Here is a 27,149-nt window from a genome sequence, read left to right as displayed (position 1 = left end):
TGATATGAGGAAGCAAAGTCCTGCCCCCTACACAGAGGCAATGCAGAACAATATTCAAAACGAATCTAGGAAAGAAGAGCAAGACAACACTCCATCCTGTACATCTCCTCTAGGTTCAAGGTCCCCGCTAGGTGCCGGTACTGGAAGGAGCATGTCCTGCTCCACGTAAAAACACCAGGAGACAAAGATGAGGGCCGCACGCTGACGACAACTATTCAGTTATTAAAAATCCATCAGCTTCTGCACAGGCCATGTCCGACGCATTTCGCCCAGGTGGATTTGTAATAAAACGGAATGTTTGACACCGAAGTGGGGTCCTGATCTTTCCCCCCCCCCTTCTACCTAAAAAAAGAATGGTTTACCAGTTAGCAGAACCCAACAGATGCATTCTAATCCAAAAGAACTTCATTTAGATGGGTGCTCAACCTGTGGCCCCCCAGCTGTTGGCGGGTACTACAAGTCCCATCAGGTCTCTGCCTTTGGGAGTCATACTTGTAACTGGCAGCCTTGCAATAATGCATCATGGGACTTGTAATTCTGCAACAGCTGGAGGGCCGCAGGTTGAGTACTTATGATAGGTTTCGTTTCTTGAGAACCAAAAAAAAGAGGGAACCCCCCCCCAGCAACATAAACCAAGTCCCAGTTTTCTTTTTTCCTTTTTTTTTTTTTTTTTTTTTATAGTGATGCTAAACATAATTTATGCAAAATAAACGTCTGCAATACTGAGGTATAATACAGCTTGGAGTTTGCCTTTGCAATGCAAACCGGGAGACAAAGTCCAAAAAAAAACCTCTATCTTTATTTCTACATGTCAGAAAAGATAACCCTCCACAAGGGAATTTTAAAGGGTAAAATTTTTTAACCTTTTACATTACTTAGAAATTTTTTTATTTTTTTTTTTTAAACTTTTTAAACAAAAGTGTCCTGAACAAAAGTGAACATGTCTTAACTTGGGGTTGGAGGTGCAGAGAGAGAGAGAGAGCCCTGTAAATCCTGGACTATAGAGGATGAGTTTGGGGGGGGGTGTAAGTTAGTGAAAACTATCAAACACGAGGAGAATAGAATAAATTAAAAGAAAAAAAAGGGGGTGACCCCCTCCCAAGCCCAAAAGAAAATATAAAATAAAATTAATGTTCCACTTTCTTTGCGACATTAGAAGCCCCATCCACGTGGCACCAGATGCTGGTCTTGAGGCTTCAGGCTTCCGGGGACAGAAGGGGGGGGGGGGGGGGGTGTGGCAAAAAATAAACATGCTTGTCAGGGGGTCCCCGTTCTTTCAGGGCAGGACAAGTAAAGGGCCTCTAGAGCGACTCCCTTCAGGGCCTACAGCCAGGGTAATTGCTTGGATTTGAGACATATATAGAAAAAGGGAACCCCCCCCCCCCCCCCCTCACGTGTTTAAGGGTCCACAAACAAAAGTCCATAGGCAAGCACTGACAATTGTCATGTGACGGTAGCACCAGCTTCAACTAGATGTCCCCAGAGAGGTACACCCCAAATCTTCAGGGGAGATGGGAGAACAGAATTGCTGTGTAAGAGGTAGAGAGGAGGGGGGGTCCCGGGTCTCGTCAACCCCCCCCTCCCCACAGTTGCCTCTCACCATTCTTCAGCGGAGGTAAAACTGAACGTGTTGTCTGGTAAGAGCATCACCATCCCAGTTTTGGGGAGCGTCGCGGCTCTTCAGGCTGAGTGTCACAAACGCTGCACAAGAAAAAAAATAAAATAAAAAGTTATTGGGTACACTTATCACCTTCCACAGCAAGTTCTGGGTCCAGAAAACCAAATGTAAAAGCATATTTGTATTGGCTGGCTACTGAGCCAATTAGAGTGGACTGAATAAGATTTGCAACCTTATAGGGAATGACTAAAGATGCAAAAATTGTGACCAAGCACTAAACCACATCTTGTATTAAATTCCTTCTAAAAAATAAGTGTTATACTTCCTGGTATGCGAGTGTGCCTAGGCACTAATATGACTACAACCTCATAGCGGTTTATCTGCAGTGTGAGATCCAAGACTGTGGACGGCTATTCTCTGGAGAGGTCACTACTGCGCTCTTCCCAGTTCTCCTTGCTGGAGGCTCAGACACGATGAAGAAAAGCCCTGCCTCTACCAAGATGGCCGCCTCCACACAATACAGAACAAGGCATGACATTGGGGGAAAAGATCAGCGAGTGAGATTTGATGTCATTACTGTACTGCACCAGGTTCTCCTTGCTGGAGGCAGACATGATGAAAAAAAAGCCCTGCCTCTACCAAGATGGCCAGCCCCCACACAATACAGAACACGGCATGACATTGGGGAAAAGATCAGTGAGATTTGGCGATGTCGTCACTACTGTGCTGCTCTCGGTTCTCCTTGCTGGAGGCTCTGACATGAGGAAGCAAAGCCCTGCCCCTACAAAGATGGCCACCTCCACACAATCCAGAACAAGGCATGGCATTGGGGGAAAGATCAGTGAGTGAAATTTGGGGATGTCATTACAGTACTGCTCCCAGTTCTCAATTGCTGGAGGCTCTGATATAAAAGGAAACCCTGCCCCTACCAAGATGAGTACCCTCCACGCAATGCAGAACAGGGCATGGCACTGGGGAAATGATCAGTGAGAGTTGAGGATGTCACTACTGTGCTATTAAAAAGGTTCTCCTTGCTGGAGGCTCTGACATGAGGAAGCAAAACCCTGCCTCTACCAAGATGAGCCACCTCGACACAATGCAGAACAAGGCATGACATTTGGGAAATGATTAGGGACATCCTCCCCAAATCTCACCGATCATTTCCCAAATGTCATGCCTTGTTCGCATTGTGTGGAGGCACCCAACTTGGTAGGGGCAGGGTTTTGCTTCCTCATGTCAGAGCCTCCAGCAAGGAGAACCGGGGGCAGCACAATAGTGACATCATCCCCAAATCTCACTGCTGTGCTGCTCCTGGTTCTCCTTGCTGGAGGCTCTGATATAAAGAAGGAAACCCTGTCCCTACCAAGATGGCCCCCTCCACACAATGCAGAACAGGGCATGGCACTGGGGAACCGATCAGTGAGATTTGACTACTGTGCTATTAACTGTTCTCCTTGCTGGAGGCTCTGACATGAGGAAGCAAAACCCTGCCCCTACCAAGATGTCATTAGGGAAATGATCAGTGTAAAGACACATTTTGGAAAGTGAAAAAAAATGGAAGTGTTGTCCAATGCACGCTTACAAAAATGACAGCGGGAGTGCGAGCGCTCAGTCCCCCTGAACTCACCTCTCCATTCTGGTTACTTTCTGTCCCCACTTTCCTTGGACTCTCCTTCTCAGGTGCCGTGTCCAGTGCCCGATCACTGCGACTTCTCTTTGGTCCCACCTCCTCTTTCTGGAGTGTTGGTGGGGGGTAACCCCCTTCCACCCGCTCGCTCCTCCTCTTCTTCCTCTTATCGTGGTCTTTGCCCTTCGGACGGTTGGCCCTCCGTTCACACCGGTCGATCTGTCAGACAAAACACAGACTTGAGGCCGTGGTTCTTGCTGGCTTTATATCTTAATATTGCTGCAGCCTCTTGCATTACACATCCTTCACTGCTAGAGAACAAGTGCCACATAAACGTAATAAAATACTCTCAAGTATATTTTAGATAGATATAGATAATATATATTCTCTCTCTATAGAGAGAGAGAGAATATATCTATATATACATATAAAAAGAGAGAGAATATATCTATATATAAAAAGAGAGAGAATATATCTATATATAAATATAAAAAGAGACAGAGAATATATCTATCTATCTATATATACACACACACACACATACATATAGGCGCAAACACACACATTTAAAAAAAAATTGCAATCACAAAGGGGCCCCCATGTGGGTAGCTTGGGCCACAAAAATGTTCTATTTATGGAGATATCAGGAGCCCAATTAGATCCCCGATGTCTCCTCTGCCCTACAGAGCAGCAAACCAAGCACAGATCGTACTCGGTTAGCGCCTCCCTGGCTGTTAGTACCAAAAAGTGAAAACTCTGAACCTGGAAGTGATGAAATCATTGTCACTTCCGGGTTCATTTTTCAGAGGAGATGGGGGAATAGGTGTTCATCTCCTCTGTGGGAAGCCATACTAGACACTTACAGCGCTGTAAATGTGTGGTCACTTATCAGAGAAACATGAACTTCTAAGACCTATTCTAGTTCATGTTAAAGTTTGCCCTTGGGCTTGATCTCAGTACTAGTCACAGCAAGAACTGTAAAGTTTTTAAAACTGTATAAAAGTAAATCTGTAGGCATTAAAAAAAAGGAACTCTTTATATAGCAGGCTCAGCTGTAGCCATGAGTGTCCCAGCTTGCACACACAAGTTTTTCTGTATGCCGAGGCAGTGTGTTTAAGGAGGAGTCCTGAGGAAGCACATACAATGGCGAAACCAGTTAGCCTGCGGCTATAACCACTTAGAGCCAACACATTTTGGGGCTCCAAAATCCCCATTCATCTGGGCTGGTAGGCCAGCAGCAATTGCTACTGGAAAGGGTATTTAAAAGTAATGATTGTTGGCTACCTGTGCTGCGATTAATTAATCTATGTTACAATCACTGTGCAATACAATCACCACTAACATACAAGCCCCAATAAATGCATATTTGTGAGCCCTGAAATGTATTAGCTACATCTTCTGACTTCCTGTTGCAAATTTTTTACTGGACTTCTGGCACCATCATCTCTTTATACACTGTTCAGATGGCTCCAGGGATCTCCTGGAACACCCAAGCTGATAGAAGCCTTCAAAAGTTCTTACTCACATTTGGGTCCAGCACCTTACTTTTTTTTTTTTTTTTTTTTAAAGCTTCATTCTTGAGAAATTCTGAAACCCCTAGGACCACGGTTTGTGAGCAGTCCACATCCAACATAACCAAAATATTCTACGATGACCAGCATCCAGCAGAACATTCGTAGGAGATGCTGGTAACTTTGTATGAAGGTTTAGAAGGACACATGACCATCACAGGGGAGGATTTCTTACTTCTATAAGAGTCTTTAGTCTCTCCACGCACGCCGTCTGCGACACTTGCAGCAATCTCCAAATGCTCAGTTCTTCTTCAAGTGTCACTTCGAGAAGATCCCCTTCCAGCATCAGGTCTTCTAAAAGCGCCCGAGAACCAATGGACATTTCCAGAACCGGAGTCTTTTCGTTTTGAGGGAGGAGAGCAGCCATGGCATCCAGATCTTCAGTGTGAGGGAAAGAGGACAAGTTAGTTACATGCAACCACCAGCACCTGGAGGGCCGAGGAACACAAGAGGTTAACATTACCTGGCATTGCTGTGCCGTTCTCAAAGTGTGTGTCTCCATTCTCATGGGGTAGCTGCCAAAAAAATAAAGCCACAAAGAGAATAAATACACAAGCTGTACATTATAACCCTTCACAGTAGATGAACGCAGAGCTATATGGGTTTCCAAGGACTGCCACTTACAAGTTGGCACCAAATAACGAATGGTAGTATACCTGTGAAGCTCCAAAATACCATGCGCCCATGGAAACAGAGTTCTTAACTTGGAACACAAATCCCCCCCCCCCGAAGGTAGGAAGATAGATGGGAGGTTGTGGACATGGGGAAGTCCATACCAGCACCTCATGCTGCATTTACTTGCCTAGCGCTATCGGGAGTCCCTGTGTTCACTGCTGCCGTTGCCATTACAAAAACCAGCAGCCCCAGCATCCTCCATCCGTGCCTGGATTTCCAGTGCAGGCCGCCCCGCCTGCAATCATGGCACAGAATCCCTGGCATCCCTCCACACGCCTGTGTCTAGCTTTTCCCTGCAGGTCACTGTAGCTTCTATACTTGCACGACATTCCTCCAGACATACCCCAGGAGGCATGCTGAACTCTCGTGGGCTGCAGGTTGGACATCCCTGGTAGAAGGCTAATGCCCCGTACACACGGTCGGATTTTCCGATGGAAAATGTCCGATCGGAGCGTGTTGTCGGAAATTCCGACCGTGTGTGGGCTCCATCGGACATTTTCCATCGGATTTTCCAACACACAAAGTTGGAGAGCAGGAGATAAAATTTTCCGACAACAAAATCCGTTGTCGGAAATTCCGATCGTGTGTACACAAATCCGACGGACAAAGTGCCACGCATGCTCAGAATAAATAAAGAGATGAAAGCTGTTGGCTACTGCCCCGTTTATAGTCCCGACGTACGTGTTTTACGTCACCGCGTTTAAAAACGATCGGATTTTCCGACAACTTTGTGTGACCGTGTGTATGCAAGACAAGTTTGAGCCAACATCCGTCGGAAAAAATCCTAGGATTTTGTTGTCGGAATGTCCGAACAAAGTCCGACCGTGTGTACGGGGCATAAGGGTTGCTTACATAGGCAGTCCATAGTGTGAAGCATATGGATTTGTGTAGCCAGCCTCAGTGGGGTTGCTTGTGAAGATGTGCCAGCTAACACCCGACCTCCTGCAGGTGTCTCACGGTCTCTGGTGTAGATGAATGTGGAGTCAGCAAGGAATTTGGCCAGCCGAGAAACACCGGAAGGGACTTGAAGGCCTCAAAACATGTTGTCTTGGAGACCAGAGAATCTGTAGCCTGTCGGGGATCTTCCTTTGGTGTGGGTGTTGTCACTTCCGGTACCACGGTGACGCACATCCAGCTAGTTACTTCCGGTTCATCAGTTCCAATGTCTGGGCCGGCCAGATTCCTTGCTGACCCCGCATCCATTTGCATCACGGTGGGGAACCCCATCAAGGAAGGTTGGTTCTTGGGTAGAGACACTGCTGTATGCAGTCAAGTCATTGACTATTAAAAAAAAAAAATTATATATATATATATATATATATATATATACACACACACACATACACACACATATATACACACATATATACACACATATATACACACGCTAAGGAGGAGCTAAGCAGAGTGCAGCTAATCTTTTTTCATATGAAAGGGACAATCTATGGTAAGGCTGTCCCCTTGGGGGATCCGCATGGGCAAGACTGAGACCCCACGGCATCGTCCACAATTGGAACCAGACCCAAACTACGAGGCAGAAGACCTTACATCCCCTCAATGTGAAGATACAGCAGTACCTGGATAGTGTCCAAACCAGGAGACTTAACCACAGGAGGGCAAAACACATTCCCAAATGCACGTTCCTGAAAATGGCTGTAAATGTGAGGTGGGTGCTGCAGCGACTGTTGGCTGGAAACCCAAGACATCCAAAAGCAAAAATGTCTGTCACCAGCACACCAGGGATCTCCAGAACGGGTCCAAAAGCTTTATTCAGCGATCACGTCATAAAATTACAAAGGCAACGTTTTGGAGCCACGCAGGACCCCTTCATCAGGCATGGTGACCAGGTCTCCCGCGTGGCTCCAAAAGGACGCTTTTTGGAATTATGATGCTGAACAAAAAGCTTTGGACCCATTCTGGAGATCCCTGGTGTGCTGGTGACATATTTTGTTTAACCAGAATGGGATCCAACAATGCAGAAGGCACCAGCTTGTTCTGGAAATCCAGAACACAGCTCAGGGAGACAAGGATTCTCCAGGGAGAAAATGGGGGGGGGGGGGCGCACCGACACGCCTCACCACTAGACAGCCAATGGGTAGTGTTCACCTAACCCAGACTGGGACATTAACTCATGTCTGGGTCATGAGACTAAAGGAGTAGGAAGAAGAAAGAAGGAGGAGAAGGGAAGAAGAAGAAAGAAGAAAGAAGAAAGAAGAGCTAAAGTATATATATATATATATATATATGTGTGTGTATATATATATATATATATATATATATATATATATATATATATATATATATATATATATATATATATATATATATATATATATAAAAAAAAAAAAAAAAAAAAGGTTTTTTTTTTTTTACTTAACCACTTGTGGACCGCACCCCTCCCCCGACACCCGCTGTGATTACAGGAGTCTGTCAGCAGGTACCTGCCAACGATCCATGGCTGGGTCCTGCTGATCGGTTGTGTCCAATCACAGCCTAGAGCCCTGTGTTTACAATCAACACAGAGCTCTTTACAGAGGGAACAATCTCCGTTTCCTAAGAAAAAGAGATCTTTACTAATCATCAGCACATAATACACACATTGTTAGGCACACATTTAACCCCTTTATTGCCCCTAGATGTGAACCCCTTCCCAGCCAGTGTCATTAGTACAGTGACGGTACATAGTATTAGCACTGATCACTGTATTAGTGTCAGTGGTGATGTCAGTTCCCACTCGGTGTCAGATTGCCCACCGCATCACAGTCCCACTATAAGTCGCTGATCACCGCTATTAGTAGTATAAAAAAAAAAATTTAAAATAAAAACAAAATTTCAGTATATATCCCATAGTTTGTAGACACTACAATCCAATCAATATACGCCTTTTGCGATTTCATCAAAGACATGTATGTACCAGAAAACATTTGGGCTAAATTTATGAAGAAATTTGATTTTTTTTCTTTATTGGATAGGTTTGTAGCAAAAAAAAAAAAAAAAAAAAAAAAAAAAAAAAAAAAAAAAAAAAAAAAAAAAAAAAAAAAAAAAAAAAAAAAAAAAAAAAGAGCTCTTTTTTTCCAAAATTTTTTCGGATATATATATTTTCTCTATATAGATATTTTATTAAAAACAAAAAAAAGTGGTGATCAAATACCACCAAAAGAAAGCTCTAGTTGTGTGAAAAAAAAAAAAAAAAAAAAAAAAAAAGGATAAAATTTCATTTGGGTACAGTGTTGCATGACCGAGCAATTACGTACTGTACTAGTTAAGGTAGTACAGTGCTGAATAACAAAAAATGGCCTGGTCATGGGGGGGGGGGGGATAAAACCCTCTGAAGCAGAAGTAGTTAATCCTAATGATTTAACTCGAGAGGATAGAGGTGTGGCCAGAGATCACCTTTAGCCCCACCCCTGCTCAACAAAGATGATGCCACTGATCACTATGAACCCACCAGCTGGGCTACAGAAACTATTAATGGATAATGAATCCTCTTCATAAAATCGATTCATTGTCCATTAACCAGGAAGGTGAAACCCAGAAAGTAGCGGCACAGCTCCATTATGTGGAAGGACTAAGACTTAAAGCCTCGTACACACGGTACGGATTGTTGGGCAAACCGAGCGTCTGATTTTTGTCAAAATGGGCGTGTGACGGGATCTTGTCTTGCATACCAATGGTACACAATGCCAAAAAACACGAACGTAGCGACGTACTACGAGGAACTTCAGCTCTTGAGCGCCACCCTTTGGGCCTCCCTTCTGCCTATTTCGAGTTTGGTGAGCATTGATTCCGACCATGCGTGTTTGTACTTTCGACCTTCGTGTCACGGATTTGTGTACAGACCTTTTCGAAATTCTGACATCAAACCGTTGACCGCCGAAAATTTACTAGCCTGTCAGCCAATATTTGTTGGCCGAAAGTTGGACAATTAAAAGGAGCGTACTAACGCTAAGATTTTTAGGACAACAGTCTGTAAACAGGCAATCCCCTGCCAACAATCGTACCGAGTGTAAGTCAGGGATCCTCAAACTACGGCCCTCCAGCTGTTGCAGAACTACACATCCCATGAGGTATTGTAGAACTCACATCCACAGACATGACTAGGCATGATGGGAATTGTAGTTCCTGAACTGGAGGGCCATAGCTTGAAGACCCCTGGCTTAAGTGTATCAAAACATGAACAAATGACAAATTATTTGTCAGGTTAAAAAAAAATTGGGTTCACATATACAATACATATTTCAAGGGGTGCAAGTAGCGTCTCTGTGCAGTGCCCCCCCTCCCCCTTAAAATGACAGGCTGCAGTTACTTACAGGCGTCTGCTCATTGCAGGTCGTCTCTCTCAGTGCCTGAGGGTCTTTGTTGTGTTGCAGCTTCTTCCTCTTCTCCACCAAGGTCGCCGCGGCGGCCGATATCTCCGGCGTGGCCAAGACCCTGCGCGCCCGGTCTTGCCAGCTCATCGCCCTTTCCGTTAAACACTGCAGCGCCTCCCCCTCCGGCAACCGTACGGGCAGCTTCTGCAGAGCAACCAACAGAGACAGGATGGTCTGCAGCCGGGGGCGGCGTGACCGTACGCAGAGCGGGCACAAGAAGCGGCTGTCCCATTCCCACCAGGCCGGAGGAGGGGAGGAGGAGTGTGTACCACGGTGAGAAGAAGTCAGTCTGGGGGTGGGGACGCAAAGCCCGTGAAATAAGTCCTGGCAAAGTTCGCAGCGGATCATTAGCTCCCCCGGGGGCTCTCCGCACACGCAAACGCAACGTCTCTCCATGGAAGAATTTATTGTCCGTAACCTCAGAATGCCGGCTTTCTCCTTCTGTTCACCTTCTTTAAATGCCAGGACCTGAGAGAGAGAGAGAGAGGCGTGATGGTTAATCACCTGAGCCGATCAGTCTGATCGTATGCCGGCTCTGTACTGTACTCACTATGCAGCCAGGGTCTCGCAGGTCCTGTGCAGACAGCCCCAGGCTCTCCATGTCTGATCGGTACAGACCCCGTTCCTTCTCCTTCCTCCACTGAGCCCTTTTCGCATTGCTTGAGGAAATATCCGCACTCGGGCACAGCACCTACAAAAAAAAAAAAAAAAAAAAAATAATATGCAACAAATTGTGTACGGAAGGATCTACTGAAATTCATACTGGTCCGCAGGAAGGGGGGGGGGGGTTGCTGTGGATGACGAAGGCACATAGACCACGATGTCAGGGCTCAGCAGCCATGATTATCATGGTCATTTTACATAGAAACTGACAGGGTCAGCCAGGTTTTTTTTATAATATATATATATATATATATATTTTTTTTTTTTGGGGGGGGGGGTTAACACACGCTTTAACGTCACATTGACACCCCCAGCGGTTCGCATAGCGCAGTGTGCAATTCAGGTGCGATGTGTGAACCGGCACTGAAAAGCAGGCTTTCCTGCATTGCACTGAACCAGGACTTAATGTGAATACAAATAAATCGATGCATAAATATTAAAAAAAGAGTATGTATATGGGGTCCCCCCACCTCTTCTGCATGTTCCACCATAGCAGGCCGCTTACAATTAGGGTGCACATGCGGGCTCCTGAGCTGGGCTGTGTGTGTCCATAGACACACATAGTACAGCATGGCCCCACCCCCCTACAGGATCTGATTGACATCAGCAGGAGCCAATGGTTCCCACTGCTGCCTCTGGGAGGAGGAGGAGGAGGAGGAGGAGGAGGAGGAGGAGGAGGAGGAGGAGGAGGAGGAGGAGGAGGAGGAGGAGGAGGAGGAGGAGGAGGAGGAGGAGGAGGAGGAGGAGGAGAACAAACAACAACGAGAAGAACAACAAGAAGGAGAACAAGGACGAGGAGAAGGGGAAGACCAGCTTTGCCCACTGCAGGTGGAGATATTGCTAGATCGAGATTAGGTAGCGCCAACACAAAAATACTAGATGATGTGGGATCCTCCGCTCAAAGAGGGGCTTAAACCAGAGTGCTTGTGTCTCATTACCTCCAGGAAGAGAAGAGCCCCAGGTGCTGGCCGAATGCTTATGCAAGTAGAAGAGAACAAGAAGACCTGGACAGCCGCACATCAGAATGGATAAATCCGTCTTTTTATTCAAAATACAGGATCATGAGGTACACAGAACACGACTGTGGGGTGGTACAAAAAATAACTGACGCGTTTCACACTTACACCAAGTGCTTACTCAAAGCTGTGAGTAAGCACATGGTGTAAGTGCGAAACGCGTCACATATTTTTGTACCACCCCACAGTCGTGTTCTGTGTACCCCATGATCCTGTATTTTGAATAAAAAGACGGATTTATCCATTCCGGTGTGCAGCTGTCCAGGTCTTCTTGTTCTCTTCTACGAACACAAAAATACTGGCACATTTTTTATCCTAATGCAGGAAATGCATTGCGGTAAAAAAAAAAAAAAAAAAAATGTTCTGCCTTTAGAACCGCTGCTGGAAAGACTCCTGTACCTCTAATAGGGTGAAGCACGAGTTCTTCTTCAGGAAGGTCTTGGCGGCTTTTTCCCTCCAGGAGTGTGCAGCGGTCACTTGTACCTCTAGCTGATGCAGCTCGTCCATTTTCACAGGTAAGTCCCGACCCACAGCCACCAACCCTTCCAAGTCATCCAGGCACGGGTAATGATCCCCGCTCTAAAATAAAAAAGGAAGCACACATCCCATAATACGCAAAGCCCATTACAGCAAAGCCTTAACACTAGGGGCAGAATGCCTCCATTTCTGGATAGCGTAGCCATGTGTCAGCAAAGCTTGGAATTAAAGCCACTTGAAGCAGCCAATCACAGCTTCAAAATCTGATCTCATGCTATGACACGTGGAAGCCATTTCTAAAGGTGTCCTATACAAACGTTCTGCGACCCGCATACATATACTACTTTTTATTGGACGGTGGGCTTTTCTGCTCTGTATGGGTCATGGGAATCACTATACTGGTGTTGCCTTCTCTTTACCTGTATCTCATCCACATCAGCACTCCAGGCTCTGGCCTTACAAAGGGCTTCTTTCAGGCTCAGGGTATTGGGAAGCTGTACTGGGATGTTCTCCGCTTCTTTAATGATTGCCTCTAGTGTGGCAGGTGAATGCTTTTGCCTGAAAATAAATAAATAAAATTAATTATTATTATTAAAAGAGTCAATTCCTTGAAACCGTCGTGGATCACTTGTTTTACCCAAGAGCACAAATCTCATCACCTGGCCTCCAAGCACATTTTCGCCTTCTCTTCCCAGCGTAGAGCGATGGTGATCAGTTCCTGCAGCTCGCTGCGAGCTTTCTCCACCGCGGGGCTCTCAGCCACCTCAACCGCTTCCTGCAGCAGAGAGCGCAATTCCTGAAGAGTGCCCGACCGCCCGGCGACCAGAGCTGCCCGCACCCGCGATAACCACTCCCCTTGGCGCATGTGCCTCTCTAACTGCTCGGCTTCAGGTGGGAGCACTCTAGAGAATGGCACGTTTAACCATGTCCTGCATCTGGGGGGGCGCTATCTGGCAGGGACTGCAAACACTTCTTTGCTTCTTCTTGCAAGACTTCTGCCTTCTCCAGAGGTCCTGATGAAAAAAAACATTGAGATATATAATTAAAAAAAAAAAAAAAAAAAAAAAAAAAAAAAAAAGGGGGGGGAGGGGGGACTTTTGCCTGTCTGCCATCTGTCACACATCTGTAATTCAATAAATTATAAGCCTTACCTCCAGCTTTGGCAGCTGATTCAAGACACATGGAAGAGCTTGGATACGATGAATAAGCTTATGTAAACTGTCCCAGAGTCATGACTGTAGCATTACCCCTACAGCAAACAGCAGAAAAAAACAGAATTAATAAATCAAATTTTTTACCAAGTAATCAGGATACATTTTTACATAAAATTTACACTCCTTGGATTCCCAACAGGATGTGGGATTGCTATCCCATAGTAGATGGTTTTCAGAGGGTGCTTGACAGGCAGCAGAGGCAAAGAGGCAATATGTTGCCTCTTCATCACCTGTTTTAACTGCATGCGATTGTGGCAGGTTGGGCGGTTGGGCCCCCCCAAGGGTCCTCTGCATTGGGCTGTCGGGGCCTCCCCCCCCCTCCAAGGGTCTCTGCATTGGGCTGTCGGGCCTCCCCCCCCCCCTCCAAGGGTCTCTGCATTGGGCTGTGGGGGCCTCCCCCCTCCAAGGGTCTCTGCATTGGGCTGTGGGGGCCTCCCCCCCTCCAAGGGTCTCTGCATTGGGCTGTGGGGGCCTCCCCCCCTCCAAGGGTCTCTGCATTGGGCTGTGGGGGCCTCCCCCCTCCAAGGGTCTCTGCATTGGGCTGTGGGGGGCCTCCCCCCCTCCAAGGGTCTCTGCATTGGGCTGTGGGGGCCTCCCCCCCTCCAAGGGTCTCTGCATTGGGCTGTGGGGGCCTCCCCCCCCTCCAAGGGTCTCTGCATTGGGCTGTGGTGGGCCTCCCCCCCTCCAAGGGTCTCTGCATTGGGCTGTGGGGGCCTCCCCCCCCTCCAAGGGTCTCTGAATTGGGCTTGTGGGGGCCTCCCCCCCCTCCAAAGGTCCTCTGAATTGGGCTGTGGGGGCCTCCCCCCCCCTCCAAAGGTCTCTGCATTGGGCTGTGGGGGGCCTCCCCCCCCCCTCCAAGGGTCTCTGCATTGGGCTGTGGGGGCCTCCCCCCCTCCAAGGGTCTCTGCATTGGGCTGTGGGGGCCTCCCCCCCTCCAAGGGTCCTCTGCATTGGGCTGTGGGGGCCTCCCCCCCTCCAAGGGTCTCTGCATTGGGCTGTGGGGGCCTCCCCCCCCTCCAAGGGTCTCTGCATTGGGCTGTGGGGGCCTCCCCCCCTCCAAGGGTCTCTGCATTGGGCTGTGGGGGCCTCCCCCCCTCCAAGGGTCTCTGCATTGGGCTGTGGGGGCCTCCCCCCCTCCAAGGGTCTCTGCATTTGGGCTGTGGGGGCCTCCCCCAAGGGTCTCTGCATTGGGCCCAGCCACAAACCTGGCTGGGTGCGGGTCATCCAGCAGTTTCTTGGAATCACTCATACACGATTCGGCCTCTTGGATGATATTTTTCAGTTCCTGTAACAAATCATTCTGTGCAAATTTTTTCTCTGCAGCCTCCACTTCTAAGACCCGCAGATGTTGGAGATCTTCAGAAGAACATAATTGAGAACAAAAATTACAAAAAAGATCATTTCCCACTTGAATAAAAAAAAAAAAAAAAAAAAAAAAAAAAAAAAAAAAAAAAAAAAAAAAAAGGGGTGGGGGGTGGGGTGTGGACTAGGAGTCTCTACCTGTCTTGCCGCCATCTTGGAATTCCAGAGCACGTCGCACTTTATTTGCCCAGGTGTCATAGGATTCAGCCCGACCTTTTAACTTGTGTAACATGGCTGGAAGCTCGTCCAGGGTGTAACGATACCTGAAATTTAGGAGATTTTGCCAAAGTAATATAAAAATTATGATAATTCCATCTGGGCAGAAATCAAAAAATGCACAGAAACATTAAAATCTGAGACTAACGGGCACAGTGTATAAAAAAACAAAAACAAAAAACAAACAGTTATGTCAATTCCTGCCTCAAAACAGTTTAATACGTATGGCAGATACAGAAGACTATACATAAAAAAAAAAAAAAATTTTCAAAAACCTGAGATGGGTCTCTGGCTGAAGTTCAAACCGAGCATCAGAATGGGGAAGAAAGGGGATTGAAGGGACTTTGAACGTTGCATGGTTTGTTGGTGGCAGACGGGGGCACATGGTGTGGGGGATATTTTCTTGGCACACTTTGGGCCCCTTAGTACCAATTGATCATGGTTTTATACACCACGGCCTACCTGAATATTGTTGCTGACCATGTCCATCCCTTTATGACTACAGTGTCCCCATCTTCTGATGGCTCCTTCCAGCAGGATAATGCACCATGTCACAAAGCTCCAATCATCTCACCACTGGACAATGAGGTCCATGTCCTCCAATGGCCTCCACACTCACCACATCTCATCCAATAGAGCACCTTTGGGATGTGGTGGAATACACTATATTGCCAAAAAGTATTGGGACGCCTGCCTTTACACTCACATGAACTTTAATGACATCCCAGTCTTAGTCCGTAGGGTTCAATATTGAGTTGGCCCCGCCCTTTACAGCTATAACAGCTTCAACTCTTCTGGAAAGACTGTCCACAATGTTTAGGAGTGTGTCTATGGGAATGTTTTGACCATCCTTCCAGAAGTGCATTTGTGAGGACAGGGTACTGATGATGGATGAGAAGGCCTGGCTCACAGTCTCCACTCCAATTCATCCCAAAAGGGGTTCTATGGGGTTGAGGTCAGGACTCTCTGCAGGCCAGTCAAGTTCCTCCACCCCAAACTCGCTCATCCATGTCTTTATGGACCTTGCTTTGCGCGCAGTCATGTCGGAATAGGAATTGCCCATCCCCAAACTGTTCCCACAAAGTTGGAATCATGAAATTGTCCAAAATGTCTTGGTATGCTGACGCCTTAAGGAGTTCCCTTCCCTGGAACTAAGGGGCCAAGCCAAGTTCCTCCACCTTAAACTCGCTCATCCATGTCTTTATGGACCTTGCTTTGTGCACTGGTCCACATCATTTGGTGGAGGGGGGATTATGGTGTTGGGGTTGTTTCTTCAGGGGTTGGGCTTGGCCCCTTCGTTTCAGTGAGGGGGACTTTTAAAGCATCAGCATACCAAGACATTTTGGACAATTTTCATGCTCCCATACTTTGTGGGAACAGTTTGGTGATGGCCCCTTCCTGTTCCAACATGACTGCCCACCAGGGCACAAAGCAAGGTCCATAAAGACATGGAAGAGGCGAGTTTGGGGTGGGAGGAACTTGACTGGCCTGCAGAGAGTCCTGACCTCGACCCCGATAGAACACCTTTGGGATGAATTATAGCGGAGGACTGTGAGGCAGGCCTTCTCGTCCAACACCAACCTCTCCGATCATGCCACTCTTACTCTGGTCAAGTCTACCCAGTAGAACACCACCATTGTCCCATGACCACCATGGATGAGCGTCTTTAGGGTGGAGGAACCTAACCTGTTGGGAGCATGAAAATGTCTCAGTAAGCTGTTGCCTTAAGAGTTCCCTTCACAAGAACTAAGGTGCCAAGGTCAACCCATGAACTCCCCCCCCCCCCAAATTATTTGGGCAGTGCACAAAACAAGGTCCATAACCAGAGAGACAAGTATGATGAAAGTCCACCCATCATTCAGCACTGCTGGCACCAAATACACGAATGTGTAGCCTCTGCCACACACCCAGATCTGGAAGAAAAGAAGTGTTGCCTACTAACACCAAAGCATTATAGGGCATTGCTGGGCACACCAGACATATGTAGAGGAGGCTTTGAGAAGAAGACTCCACACGGCTCACAAGCATTACCTGAGATACTGTCGGGAAGGTGGGCACTGACACAAGTCATCGATGTGGTAGAGACACACCAGGCCCTGAGGGCAGTTGTAACAGGCCAATGCAGACAGGAAGCAGGTGGTCTTGCATTTCTGACACTGTCTTTCGTCATCAGGAAGGAGCTCGAAGGCTTCCCGCTCCGCCTCTGTGATTCCTTTCTCCATCAAGGCTTTCCGCAACCTCCGCTCTTCCTGCACCAACAAGAGCATCTCCTTGTGCACCGCCGCCGCCAAGATGAGGTTCAGTCTTTCGGGGCACGCGGCCATCTTGCAGATGAGCTCTTCGTGGGAGAAGACGCAGTATCTCCGGAGGCGGCGGTAATGATCGATACATTTTCTGCCTGCTGTGAGCTAATTAAAAAAAAAAAAAAAAAAAAAAGAAAAAGAAAGGAAGAAGAAGACTTATCAAAGTACTGTCCACAACAAACGCTTAAAAGTTTAAGGAAAGTTTATTTCTAAACTACTTGCCCATTGGGCACTTTCATTCCCCCACCCCCCCCCCCCCATTCCTGCCCAGGTCAATTTTCAGCTCTGTCGCACTTTGAATGACAATTAAACGGTCATGAAACGCTGTACCACAACATTTTATAATTTTTTTCACACAAATAGAGCTTCCTTTTGATGGGTTTTTAATCACTGCTGGGGTTATTTTTTGCTAAAAAAAAAAAAAAGGAAAAAAAAATAAAACAAAAAAACTGTCAGTAAATTTTGTAAATAAGTAATTTTTCACCTTCACACATGTGCGCCAAGGCACCACTTATGGTCACCAATAGGTGGCACCGATGAAGCACCACTTATAGGCACGGATTAGATGGCACCAATATGCTGCCACTGACGGTCACCAATAGGTGGCACTGAGTCACTGATGAGGCACCACTGATGGTCACCAATAGGTGGCACTGATGAGGCACCACTGATGGTCACCAATAGGTGGCACTGATAATGCCTCACCGATGGTCACCAATAGGTGGCACTGATATGCAGCACTAACCGGAATCACTAATGGGCAGCGATTGGTGTCACTGATGGGGCTTTACTGTAACCAGGGCACTGATGATCAGTACCCTAATTACCTGTACATGTCTCCCCTGCGAGGAGATGCCGCTGATTGGCTCTCCTCACCTCACACTATCAGTGGAGAGCCGATCAACGGCACTTCCTTGTTTACATGTGACCAGCTGTGATTGGACTGCAGGGAGGAAGAGTAAGAGGGTAACTTCTGCTCGGATCCAAGCGGGAGCAGGTACCTGTAAAAACCAAGTACCTGCTCCTCCCTAAAAAAATAAAATAAATGACATGCTAAACATGGTAGGGCAGGACGACTTAAAGCGGAATTTCCCCTTTTGGGTGGAGTTCCGCTTTAAGTTACAAAAAGCAGCAGACGGGGGTGTACACCTGAAGACGCACTTCGATTCATAGCCACAGCAAAAACAACCCGCCCCCCCCATTGCATATGGCGGACACATCGCCTCCTTCGCTGCCTTTCAAAATGCTCTGACTGTCGACAGAGACAGCCGCTAGTTTAAATGTAGAATGTCCCCCCCCCCCCCCCATATAATATGATTTAGACGGTAAAGCCTCTTATTACTCACCCAGTCAGCTGTGCAGAAGTTAACCGCTTCAGCAAAGTTGTAGCCCTGGTTGAAGCCGCTGTGATAGGCTCTTGGAATGTGATGACGAACTCCCCGGCACATTGGTTGGTCCGAACCACCTAAAAAATAAATAAATAAATAAAATTAAAAAAAAAAAAAAAAAAAGTATACAAAGCCCGTATGAGACGAATTTGGGTCAGACTGCATAAAGGGCGTTTTTGATATTTACAGAGAAATCACAACTGACCGGAACACCGTGAGACATGAGTGTGTTGGGGTTCATTAGGGTAACCAACTGATGCAGCAGATCCGGCTTGACTTTCGAAGAGCTCTGGGGTGAGTTTCTTCATGACGTCTTCAAGCTGCTCGGCAGAAGAGGATGGCACCCCATACCAGGTCTTGGGTTCACCCCTGTACAATGATAGAATGGTTACCAATATTAGAGAACACTACAGGGGAAAAAGCCCCATACTGGCTTCATTCTACTTGGAGAGTCACCAACCCAAAATTGCTATTAGCAGGTCGGATGTTCCGACATCTCCCCAGCTATAGTTTTTGTTCTTGAATGACCGGCACCCAATACGTATATACCCAATTAACCACATAAGGACCCGGCCTTTTCTCTGGCACTATATTTGTTAGAAGATTACTTAGAACCCCCAAACATGAATTGGCCCGGTGCCCCAGTCAGTTTTCCCCTCCCTCCCATGTTGTGTGTCCAGCCACATAACGATGTCCCCGCCTTCTAGACCGCCTCTTGTGATAGACGGCCCAGTAATCCAATGCTAGGAATCATTGTGCCGTGTGTCATAGGAGGCGGACATAATTACCACAGCTGCACGTCGTTACAGATCTGACACAGTGGGGCATCGTGACATCTACCAGGAAATGGTAAGTCTGTATATGATGGGCACTGGCAGGCTGTATTTCATAGGTCAGAACCAGGTACCTGCTCCCCCCCCCCACCCCCCCCCAAAAAAAAAAAAAAAAAAGTGCTAAATGTGGCGGCGGAGGGGGAAGACGCAGACAAGCGGAGCTTCCCTTTTGGGTGGAGCTCTGCTTTAAGGCAAGTATTGCCACCTGTCTGAAAGAAGCCTTAGGAGGGGAGCAGTTCTTTAAAACAAACCTGAGGTCATTAACCGCTTCCGGACCAGCCGCCACACAGTTATACTGCGGCAGGTTGGCTCCCCTGGGTGAGCCGTCGTAGCTGTACGTCGGCTTTTTAAGACACTGTGGGAGGCATGAGCGCGCCGGCAGCGTGTCCCCGGAGCAGATGCAAGGGCCCAGCGGGCGCGATGTCCACTGCGCACCCGCGATCACTCGTAACAGAGCGAGAACACACACACAAATCCCGGTTCTGTCAGGGGAGAGGAGACCGATCATGTGTTCCTACCAAGTAGGAACACCGATCGGACTTCTCCCCTAGTCAGTCCTATCCCCTCACAGTTAGAACACACCTAGGGAACAAGGTACACCCCCTTGATTGCCCCCCTAGTGTTAAACCCTTCCCTGCCAGTGACATTTTATACAGTAAATGGTGCATTTTTTATTAATGCCTTAAAATCTGTCCCCTATTTTGTAGACGCTATAAACTTTTGTGCAAACCAATTATTATACGCTTATTGCGATTTTTTTTTTTTACCAAAAATATGTAGAATAAATATTGGCCTAAACTGAGGAAAAAAATAGTTTTTTTTTTTTTTTTTTTTTTAAATTGGGATATTTATTATAGCAAAAAGTAAAAAGATACTGTATTGTGTTTTCAAAATTGTCGGTTTTCTTTTGTTTATAGGAGGTGATCAAATACTACCAAAAGAAAGCTCTATTTGTGGGGGAAAAAGGACGTCAATTTTGTCTGGGTACAACGTCGCATGACCGCGCAATTGTCAGTTAAATCGACGCAGTGCCGTATCGGAAAAAAAATGGCCTGATCAGGAAGGGGTAAATTCTTCCGGGGCTGAAGTGGTTAATGTTGAGCACTATAAAAACCAGGTATGGTAAAAGTATAAAAACAGTCTGCGAACATTATTCTAAACGCAAAATACTAACCAATGATGATAGTTGATGGAATAGCTCCAGTGATCTTCGATGTGCCAACAAAAAGCTGAAAACACCATGCCCACATACAGCCAGGGCACCTTCATGCCAGAATGTCTGCATTGATGTGACACAGCACAGAATGCTCAAGCACGGGCATCACATTCAGGTTCCAGCCACTGGTGGCATATGTCTGAGGAGCAAAAAAAAAATAAAGGCAAGGCAAGTGAGTGGAATGAGCCATATAAAACCCAAAACAAAAAACGTGGGAGAGATTTAGGTGTGGTGCATCAGTTACCTTCTCCTCCGGAGTCAGCTCCGTTTTCCCATCCAGCATAGGGAAGCCACTGCAAACTCCTTGGAGTGAATGTCGCTCCGTACTGCACTGTAACATCCTCCTCTATACTGTTCACCAGACGCCAAAACTCCTTCTCCACCAGCTCTGTAGAACCATCTGCAGACCAAAAAATAAATAATAAAAATGAAATAAAAAAAAAAAAAAAAAAAAAAAAAAAAAGCGAACAGAAAAAGAAGGATGATGGGGGACATACACACCGTGGGGCAAAAAAGTATTTAGTAGGCCACCAATTGTGCAAGTTCTCCCACTTAAAAAGATGAGAGAGGCCTGTAATTGTCATCATAGGTAAACCTCAACTATGAGAGACAAAATGTGGAAACAAATCCAGACAATCACATTTTCTGATTTTTGAAAGAATTTATTTGTAAATTATGGTGGAAAGTAAGTATTCAGTCAATATGAAAAGTTCATCTCAATACTTTGTTATATATCCTTTGTTGGCAATGACAGAGGTCAAACGTTTTCTGTAAGTCTTCACAAGGGTTGTCACACACTGTTGCTGGTATGTTGGCCCATTCCTCCATGCAGATCTCCTCTAGAGCAGTGATGTTTTGGGGCTGTCGCTGGGCAACACAGACTTTCAACTCCCTCCAAAGGTTTTCTATGGGGTTGAGATCTGGAGACTGGCTAGGCCACTCCAGGACCTTGAAATGCTTCTTATGAAGCCACTCCTTCATTGCCCGGGCGGTGTGTTTGGGATCATTGTCATGCTGAAAGACCCAGCCACGTTTCATCTTCAGCCCTTGCTGATGGGAGGAGGTTTGCACTCAAAATCTCACGATACATGGCCCCATTCATTCTTTCATGTACACGGATCAGTCGTCCTGTTCCTTTGCAGAGAAACAGCCCCAAAGCATGATGTTGCCACCCCCATGCTTCACAGTAGGTATGGTGTTCTTTGGTTGCAACTCAGCATTCTCTCTCCTCCAAACACGATGAGTTGTGTTTCTACCAAACAGTTCTACTTTGGTTTCATCTGACCATATGACATTCTCCCAATCCTCTTCTGGATCATCCAAATGCTCTCTAGCAAACCTCAGACGGGCCCGGACATGTACTGGCTTAAGTAGGGGGACACGTCTGGCACTGCAGGATCTGAGTCCCTGGCGGCGTAGTGTGTTACTGATGGTTGCCTTTGTTACGTTGGTCCTGGCTCTCTGCAGGTCATTCACTAGGTCCCCCCCGTGTGGTTCTGTGATTTTTGCTCACCGTTCTTGTGATCATTTGACCCCACGGGGTGAGATCTTGCGTGGAGCCCCAGATCGAGGGAGATTATCAGTGGTCTTGTATGTCTTCCATTTTCTAATTATTGCTCCCACAGTTGATTTCTTCACACCAAGCTGCTTGCCTATTGCAGAATCAGCTTTCCCAGCCTGGTGCAGGTCTACAATTTTGTTTCTGGTGTCCTTCGACAGCTCTTTGGTCTTCACCATAGTGGAGTTTGGAGTGTGACTGTTTGAGGTTGTGGACAGGTGTCTTTTATACTGATAACAAGTTCACACAGGTGCCATTAATACAGGTAATGAGTGGAGGACAGAGGAGCCTCTTAAAGAAGAAGATACAGGTCTGTGAGAGCCAGAAATCTTGCTTGTTTGTAGAGGACCAAATACTTATTTTCCACCATAATTTGCAAATAAATTCTTTCAAAAATCAGACAATGTGATTGTCTGGATTTGTTTCCACATCTTGTCTCTCATAGTTGAGGTATACCTATGATGACAATTACAGGCCTCTCTCATCTTTTTTAAGTGGGAGAACTTGCACAATTGGTGGTTGACTAAATACTTTTTTGCCCCACTGCATAATTAGAGATATATATATATATATAGATCTCTCTCTCATATAATATATATATATATATATATATATATATATATATATATATATATATATATATATCTCTAATCAGGTAAAGCAAAAAAGGAGGACCTTAAAACGTCAGCTAATAACACAAGTACGGACAACACTCACATGAACTGGCATATTGAAATAATCTGCCTTAAAAGAATCCGCCATCTCGGCCAAAACTCTGCAGGGTGTATTCCCGGGTCGCCTGTTCAAACCCAAAGGCTTCAGGAGGACGTTTACATTCCTGCAGGTGATAAAAGGACTTGTTAATGCAAAACACAGGCAGTGAATGATTACTGAATCTTACAGGGGAATTCCAACTTAAAATCAGGAGATCAAAAGTACCAGAATTTCAAAAATGTTTGATACAAATGGTTTCAAATATAACCAAGAAAAAAAAAAAAAAAAAAAAAAAAAAAAAAAAAAAAAGACAGGAGCATTAAATATATTAAACAGGGCTGACGTCATGCCGCAGCGTGACACACCCTAAAGCTACATAGGTCACCCTCCACAGATCACAGAACCAAAGATAGTTGTAGCTTGGTCAACATTAAATGCTGATATATTGTAGTCATTTATCCAGCTAGGAAGGTGAGCTTTAGGCTACTTTTCATGTTTTCTGGGGCCCTCTAGCTGTTGTGGAACTACATTTCCATGAAGCATTGCAAGGCTGACAGTAACAATTACGCCCAAGAGGCATGATGGGGACTTGTAGTTCCACAACAGCTGGAGGGCCTCCAGGTTGCCTCCCCCCCCTGCGCATAGACCAAAAGCCAAAAACTGACAGATGCCTGCACACTAAACTGCTCCAAGTCAGTGTGAACGGCCCCCCACCCGCACCAAAATTTTACTTACTGCCATAATGCATTTGGGACAATGCCAAAGGCCCTTTGGGGGTTCAGGAAGTGGGGGTAGCAAGCAGAACGTGTGGTAGTTGTCATCACAGCCATCGCACAGCAATAGCTTCTCATCGTCATCCCCGCGGGCACAGATGCGGCAGACGTAGGAATCCACCTAAAACCGGCAAAAGAGAAAAAAAAAAATTAAGATTTGTCTGATGTCACATTTCAGCAATGACACTAAGAAAAGCGCGGTACCACTAGTGATCATATATTAGGACATTTAGTGGTTTGATTTACTAAAAGCAGAGAGAGTGCAAAATTTGGTGCAGCTCTGCATAGAAACCAATAAGTTTTTTTTTTTTGGCACAAAGCTTAATTGAACAACAGTGTTAATTTCATCGACTAATCAATTCAGAGTAGAGCTGCACAATTAATCGTTAAAAAAAAAAAAAAATCGTGATCTCGATTCAACCCCTCTGACGACCTCTATTGCAGAGTTTGCCGATTCTTTCATATAACAAGTAGAGAGACTTATCTGCTCACTCAGCTGTCAAAAGAAAAAAATCTGGGCAGTCTGCCAAGTTTTTAAAATGAAACATTGTAACTTCCTTCTTAGATCAAAGGGAAACTGTGTAAAAGAAAAAAAATCAGGGCAGTCTGCCAAGTTTTTAAAATGAAACATTGTAACTTTCCTTCTTAGATCAAAGGGAAACTCTGTGTAAAAGAAAAAAATCCGGGCAGTCTGCCAAGTTTTTAGTGTAAATGCAGGAAGTTTAACCACTTAAAAGTCTAAATCTTTTTCTGACACTTGTTTAAGGTAAAATCAATATTTTTTGCTAGAAAATTACTTGGAACCCCCAAACATTATATATATTTATTAGCAGGAACCCTAGGGAATAAAATGGCAATTGCTGCAGTATTTACAGTATTTTATGTCACACGATTTGCCCAGCGATCTTTCAAACACAATTTTTTGGGAAAACATACACTTCAATGAATAAAAAATTATATATATATTTATTATAAAAAAAAAAACAGTAAAGTTAGCCCAATTTTTTTTTTGTTTTAATGTGAAAGATGATGTTACGCCACGAGAATCGTGATCCATCTTCTAAGCAAAAAAAAATCGTGATTCTCATTTTAGCCAGAATCGTGCAGCTCTAATTCAGAGATTACTAAAATATGACTAAAACTAAGATGGCATTTAAAAAAAAAAAAAAAAAAAAAAAAAAAAAGACTGACGAACCAAATAGAAATCTGGATGTAAAAATGTAACACTGTTGAACAAGCTGAAGTTAGAAGCTGATTGGTTACCATGCACAGCCGCACCAGATTTTGCACTCTCCAGTATATGTAAAGTAAAGTGCCTTACGCGACTTACAAACTGGGCACTGCTGGTACTCCTACGAAGTCGCATGGTCATTTTGGTGCAGGGCTCCGGACTCAGAGACCGCTCACGCTTTATGTACAGTTTGCTCTCTTCAGGCTCTCCAACCTCTTCCTTCACCACCAGCGTCGGCGGGCATTCCGGAAGCTCTCCTTCTGAAACAGATCATGGTCATCACCCGTTTTTTTTTTTTTTTTTTGAAATTCAGGTTCCAGATATTCTAAAAATTAAAATCTCTCCCATGCTTACCTTTCTTGCGCAGGTTTTTGTCTTTTGCCATCAGACCAAGCCCCATCATTTTTGGGCCCGCACCATAGATCTGGAGTTTCTTCAGCTCTGGGTTCTTCTCTATGTCCTCTTCTGTCGGTTCAGGCTTGAAGAAGGACGGTAAAAAGAGTGAAGTGAGAAGTCATAACACACAGAAAAGGAAAAATGTATCCCAAACCAGTCCTCAGGGACCACCAAGCTTCTGGGCTTCTTTTTTTTTTTCTAGCTAATCTCCACATTTGTCCCTTTAAAATCAGGGATATGAAATTAGCGGACCTCCAGCTGTTGCAGAACTACAAGTCCCATGAGGCATAGCAAGACTGACAGCCACCAGAATGACACCCAGAGGCAGAGGCATGATGGGACTTGTAGTTTTGCAACAGCTGGAGGTCGGCTAATTGCATATCCCTGCTTTAAATGGTTCATTCGGGCCAAGCTGGCCCAAACAATTTCCTGCACTAACAGGTGCACTTGCTGGGCACGCTATATTACCTGTATGCAAGGCTTCTATTACCTGTATGCAGGGCTTTTTTTTTTTAAAGCGTAAGTAAACCCTCCTATCGTTTTCAGCCAAGGAAGCTGCCATCTTTGCCTCGCTTTAATCTACAACTGCCATGATGCTGCACATGTGATCTGTTATGACACCGGCCACTGGATGGGTTGACAGTTTGGTTGAGAGCACAACCAATGGGAGTGTTACCTTTCCGGCACGTGTTGGAAACAAAACTTTTATGGATGGGTTTACTTCCACTTTTAGCGAGCACTTGGGAGTGAACACATTTACGGGACCTCCAGCGATAGATGTATGTAATGGCAAAGGGGTGCTGGGTTGTGCTGCAGTGTATTGATGTTGGGGGGGGGGGGGGGGGGGGTCTATTGTTGCTGCTAGGGGAATCTATGGTCTCTGGAAGGGATCCATTTTTTTGGGGGGGGAGGGGGGGGTGTTAATGTTGCTGGGGAGGTCTATTGTCTCCGGAAGGGATCTATTTTTGCAGGGGGAGGTCGATTGTTGCTGAGTGGGTCTTAAGTTGCTGGGTTGGGGGCGTTAGTTGTTGCTGGGAGGGATCTACGGTTGAGGGAGCAGTCCATTATAGCTGGCTGCTGGAGGGTCTATGATGCGGTCTGTGGGGGGGATCTGTTGTTGCTGTCGGGGGTCTATTGTTCCTAAAAAACCCTTTCTTATTTCTGATTTAGGGATGGAGGTGCATGTTATCATGCGCCTCATTTAAAGCCCCCCCCCCCCCCCCCCCCCCCAAGAAAAACAAAAAAACAAAAAAAACCCCTTTGCCTTCCATTGTTGCTGGGGGGGGGGGGGGGTTGTTGCAGGTGGTCTATTGTTGCTGGGGGGGGGGATCCTATTGTTGGCTGCAGAGGATCCATTTTACTGCTTTTTTTTTTCATTAACAAATTCCATACAAAATAATTAGTACCACAAATACTGGGTTCTGTAGTCTCTAAAAGGGCAAGTACTGGGTGGTGGGAAGGGGGTGGAAGCAAGGAATGGTGCCTGGGAGGTAAGGTAGGGAGTGGAAGTAAGGAACAGTGCCTGGGAGGTGGGGGGTGTAAGCAAGGAATGGTGCTGCAGAGGATCCATTTTACTGCTTTTCTTGTTTTCATTAACGAATTCCATACAAATTACTTAGTACCACCAATACTGGGTTCTGTAGTCTCTAAAAGGGCAAGTACTGGGTGGTGGGAAGGGGGTGGAAGCAAGGAACGGTGCCTGGGAGGTGGGAAGGGGGTGGAAGCAAGGAACGGTGCCTGGGAGGTGGGTAGGGGGTGGAAGCAAGCAACGGTGCCTGGGAGGTGGAAGCAAGGAATGGTGCCTGGAGAGGTGGGAAGGGGGTGGAAGCAAGGAAAGGTGCCTGGAGAGGTGGGTAGGGGGTGGAAGCAAGGAACGGTGCCTGGAGAGGTGGGTAGGGGGTGGAAGCAAGGAACGGTGCCTGGAGAGG

General features: G+C 46.1%; 2 protein-coding genes across 2 annotated transcripts in view; both read right to left on the bottom strand.

Annotated features, from left to right (window-relative positions):
- Positions 1 to 27,149, bottom strand: part of LOC141108794 (lysine-specific demethylase 5C-like) — a gene marked incomplete in the record, with an annotated part of 93,363 nt that overhangs the window by 49,013 nt on the left and 17,201 nt on the right. Inside the window, 17 exon segments of the mRNA XM_073600729.1 lie at positions 14,437 to 14,587; positions 14,732 to 14,856; positions 16,841 to 17,217; positions 18,459 to 18,535; positions 18,538 to 18,577; positions 18,706 to 18,771; positions 18,773 to 18,869; positions 20,508 to 20,610; positions 20,613 to 20,688; positions 20,794 to 20,846; positions 20,849 to 20,869; positions 20,872 to 20,937; positions 22,812 to 22,872; positions 22,874 to 22,945; positions 23,557 to 23,715; positions 24,925 to 25,085; positions 25,180 to 25,303. Coding sequence (XP_073456830.1) covers positions 14,437 to 14,587; positions 14,732 to 14,856; positions 16,841 to 17,217; positions 18,459 to 18,535; positions 18,538 to 18,577; positions 18,706 to 18,771; positions 18,773 to 18,869; positions 20,508 to 20,610; positions 20,613 to 20,688; positions 20,794 to 20,846; positions 20,849 to 20,869; positions 20,872 to 20,937; positions 22,812 to 22,872; positions 22,874 to 22,945; positions 23,557 to 23,715; positions 24,925 to 25,085; positions 25,180 to 25,303 — 1,829 coding nt within the window.
- On the bottom strand, positions 778 to 12,915 carry LOC141108793 (lysine-specific demethylase 5C-like). Its single transcript, XM_073600728.1, has 9 exons — positions 12,677 to 12,915; positions 12,437 to 12,575; positions 11,940 to 12,119; positions 10,412 to 10,552; positions 9,802 to 10,329; positions 5,280 to 5,331; positions 4,992 to 5,194; positions 3,246 to 3,464; positions 778 to 1,701 (listed from the first exon to the last, which is right to left on the bottom strand). Exons 1-9 carry the CDS (start codon positions 12,880 to 12,882, stop codon positions 1,693 to 1,695), a joined length of 1,677 nt encoding a protein of 558 aa, XP_073456829.1. The 5' UTR covers positions 12,883 to 12,915; the 3' UTR covers positions 778 to 1,692.

The sequence above is a fragment of the Aquarana catesbeiana genome, linkage group LG09, assembly GCF_042186555.1.
Source record: "Aquarana catesbeiana isolate 2022-GZ linkage group LG09, ASM4218655v1, whole genome shotgun sequence".
In the NCBI taxonomy this organism is placed as follows: Eukaryota; Metazoa; Chordata; class Amphibia; order Anura; family Ranidae; genus Aquarana; species Aquarana catesbeiana.
This window is presented reverse-complemented; position numbering and strand designations above follow the sequence as displayed.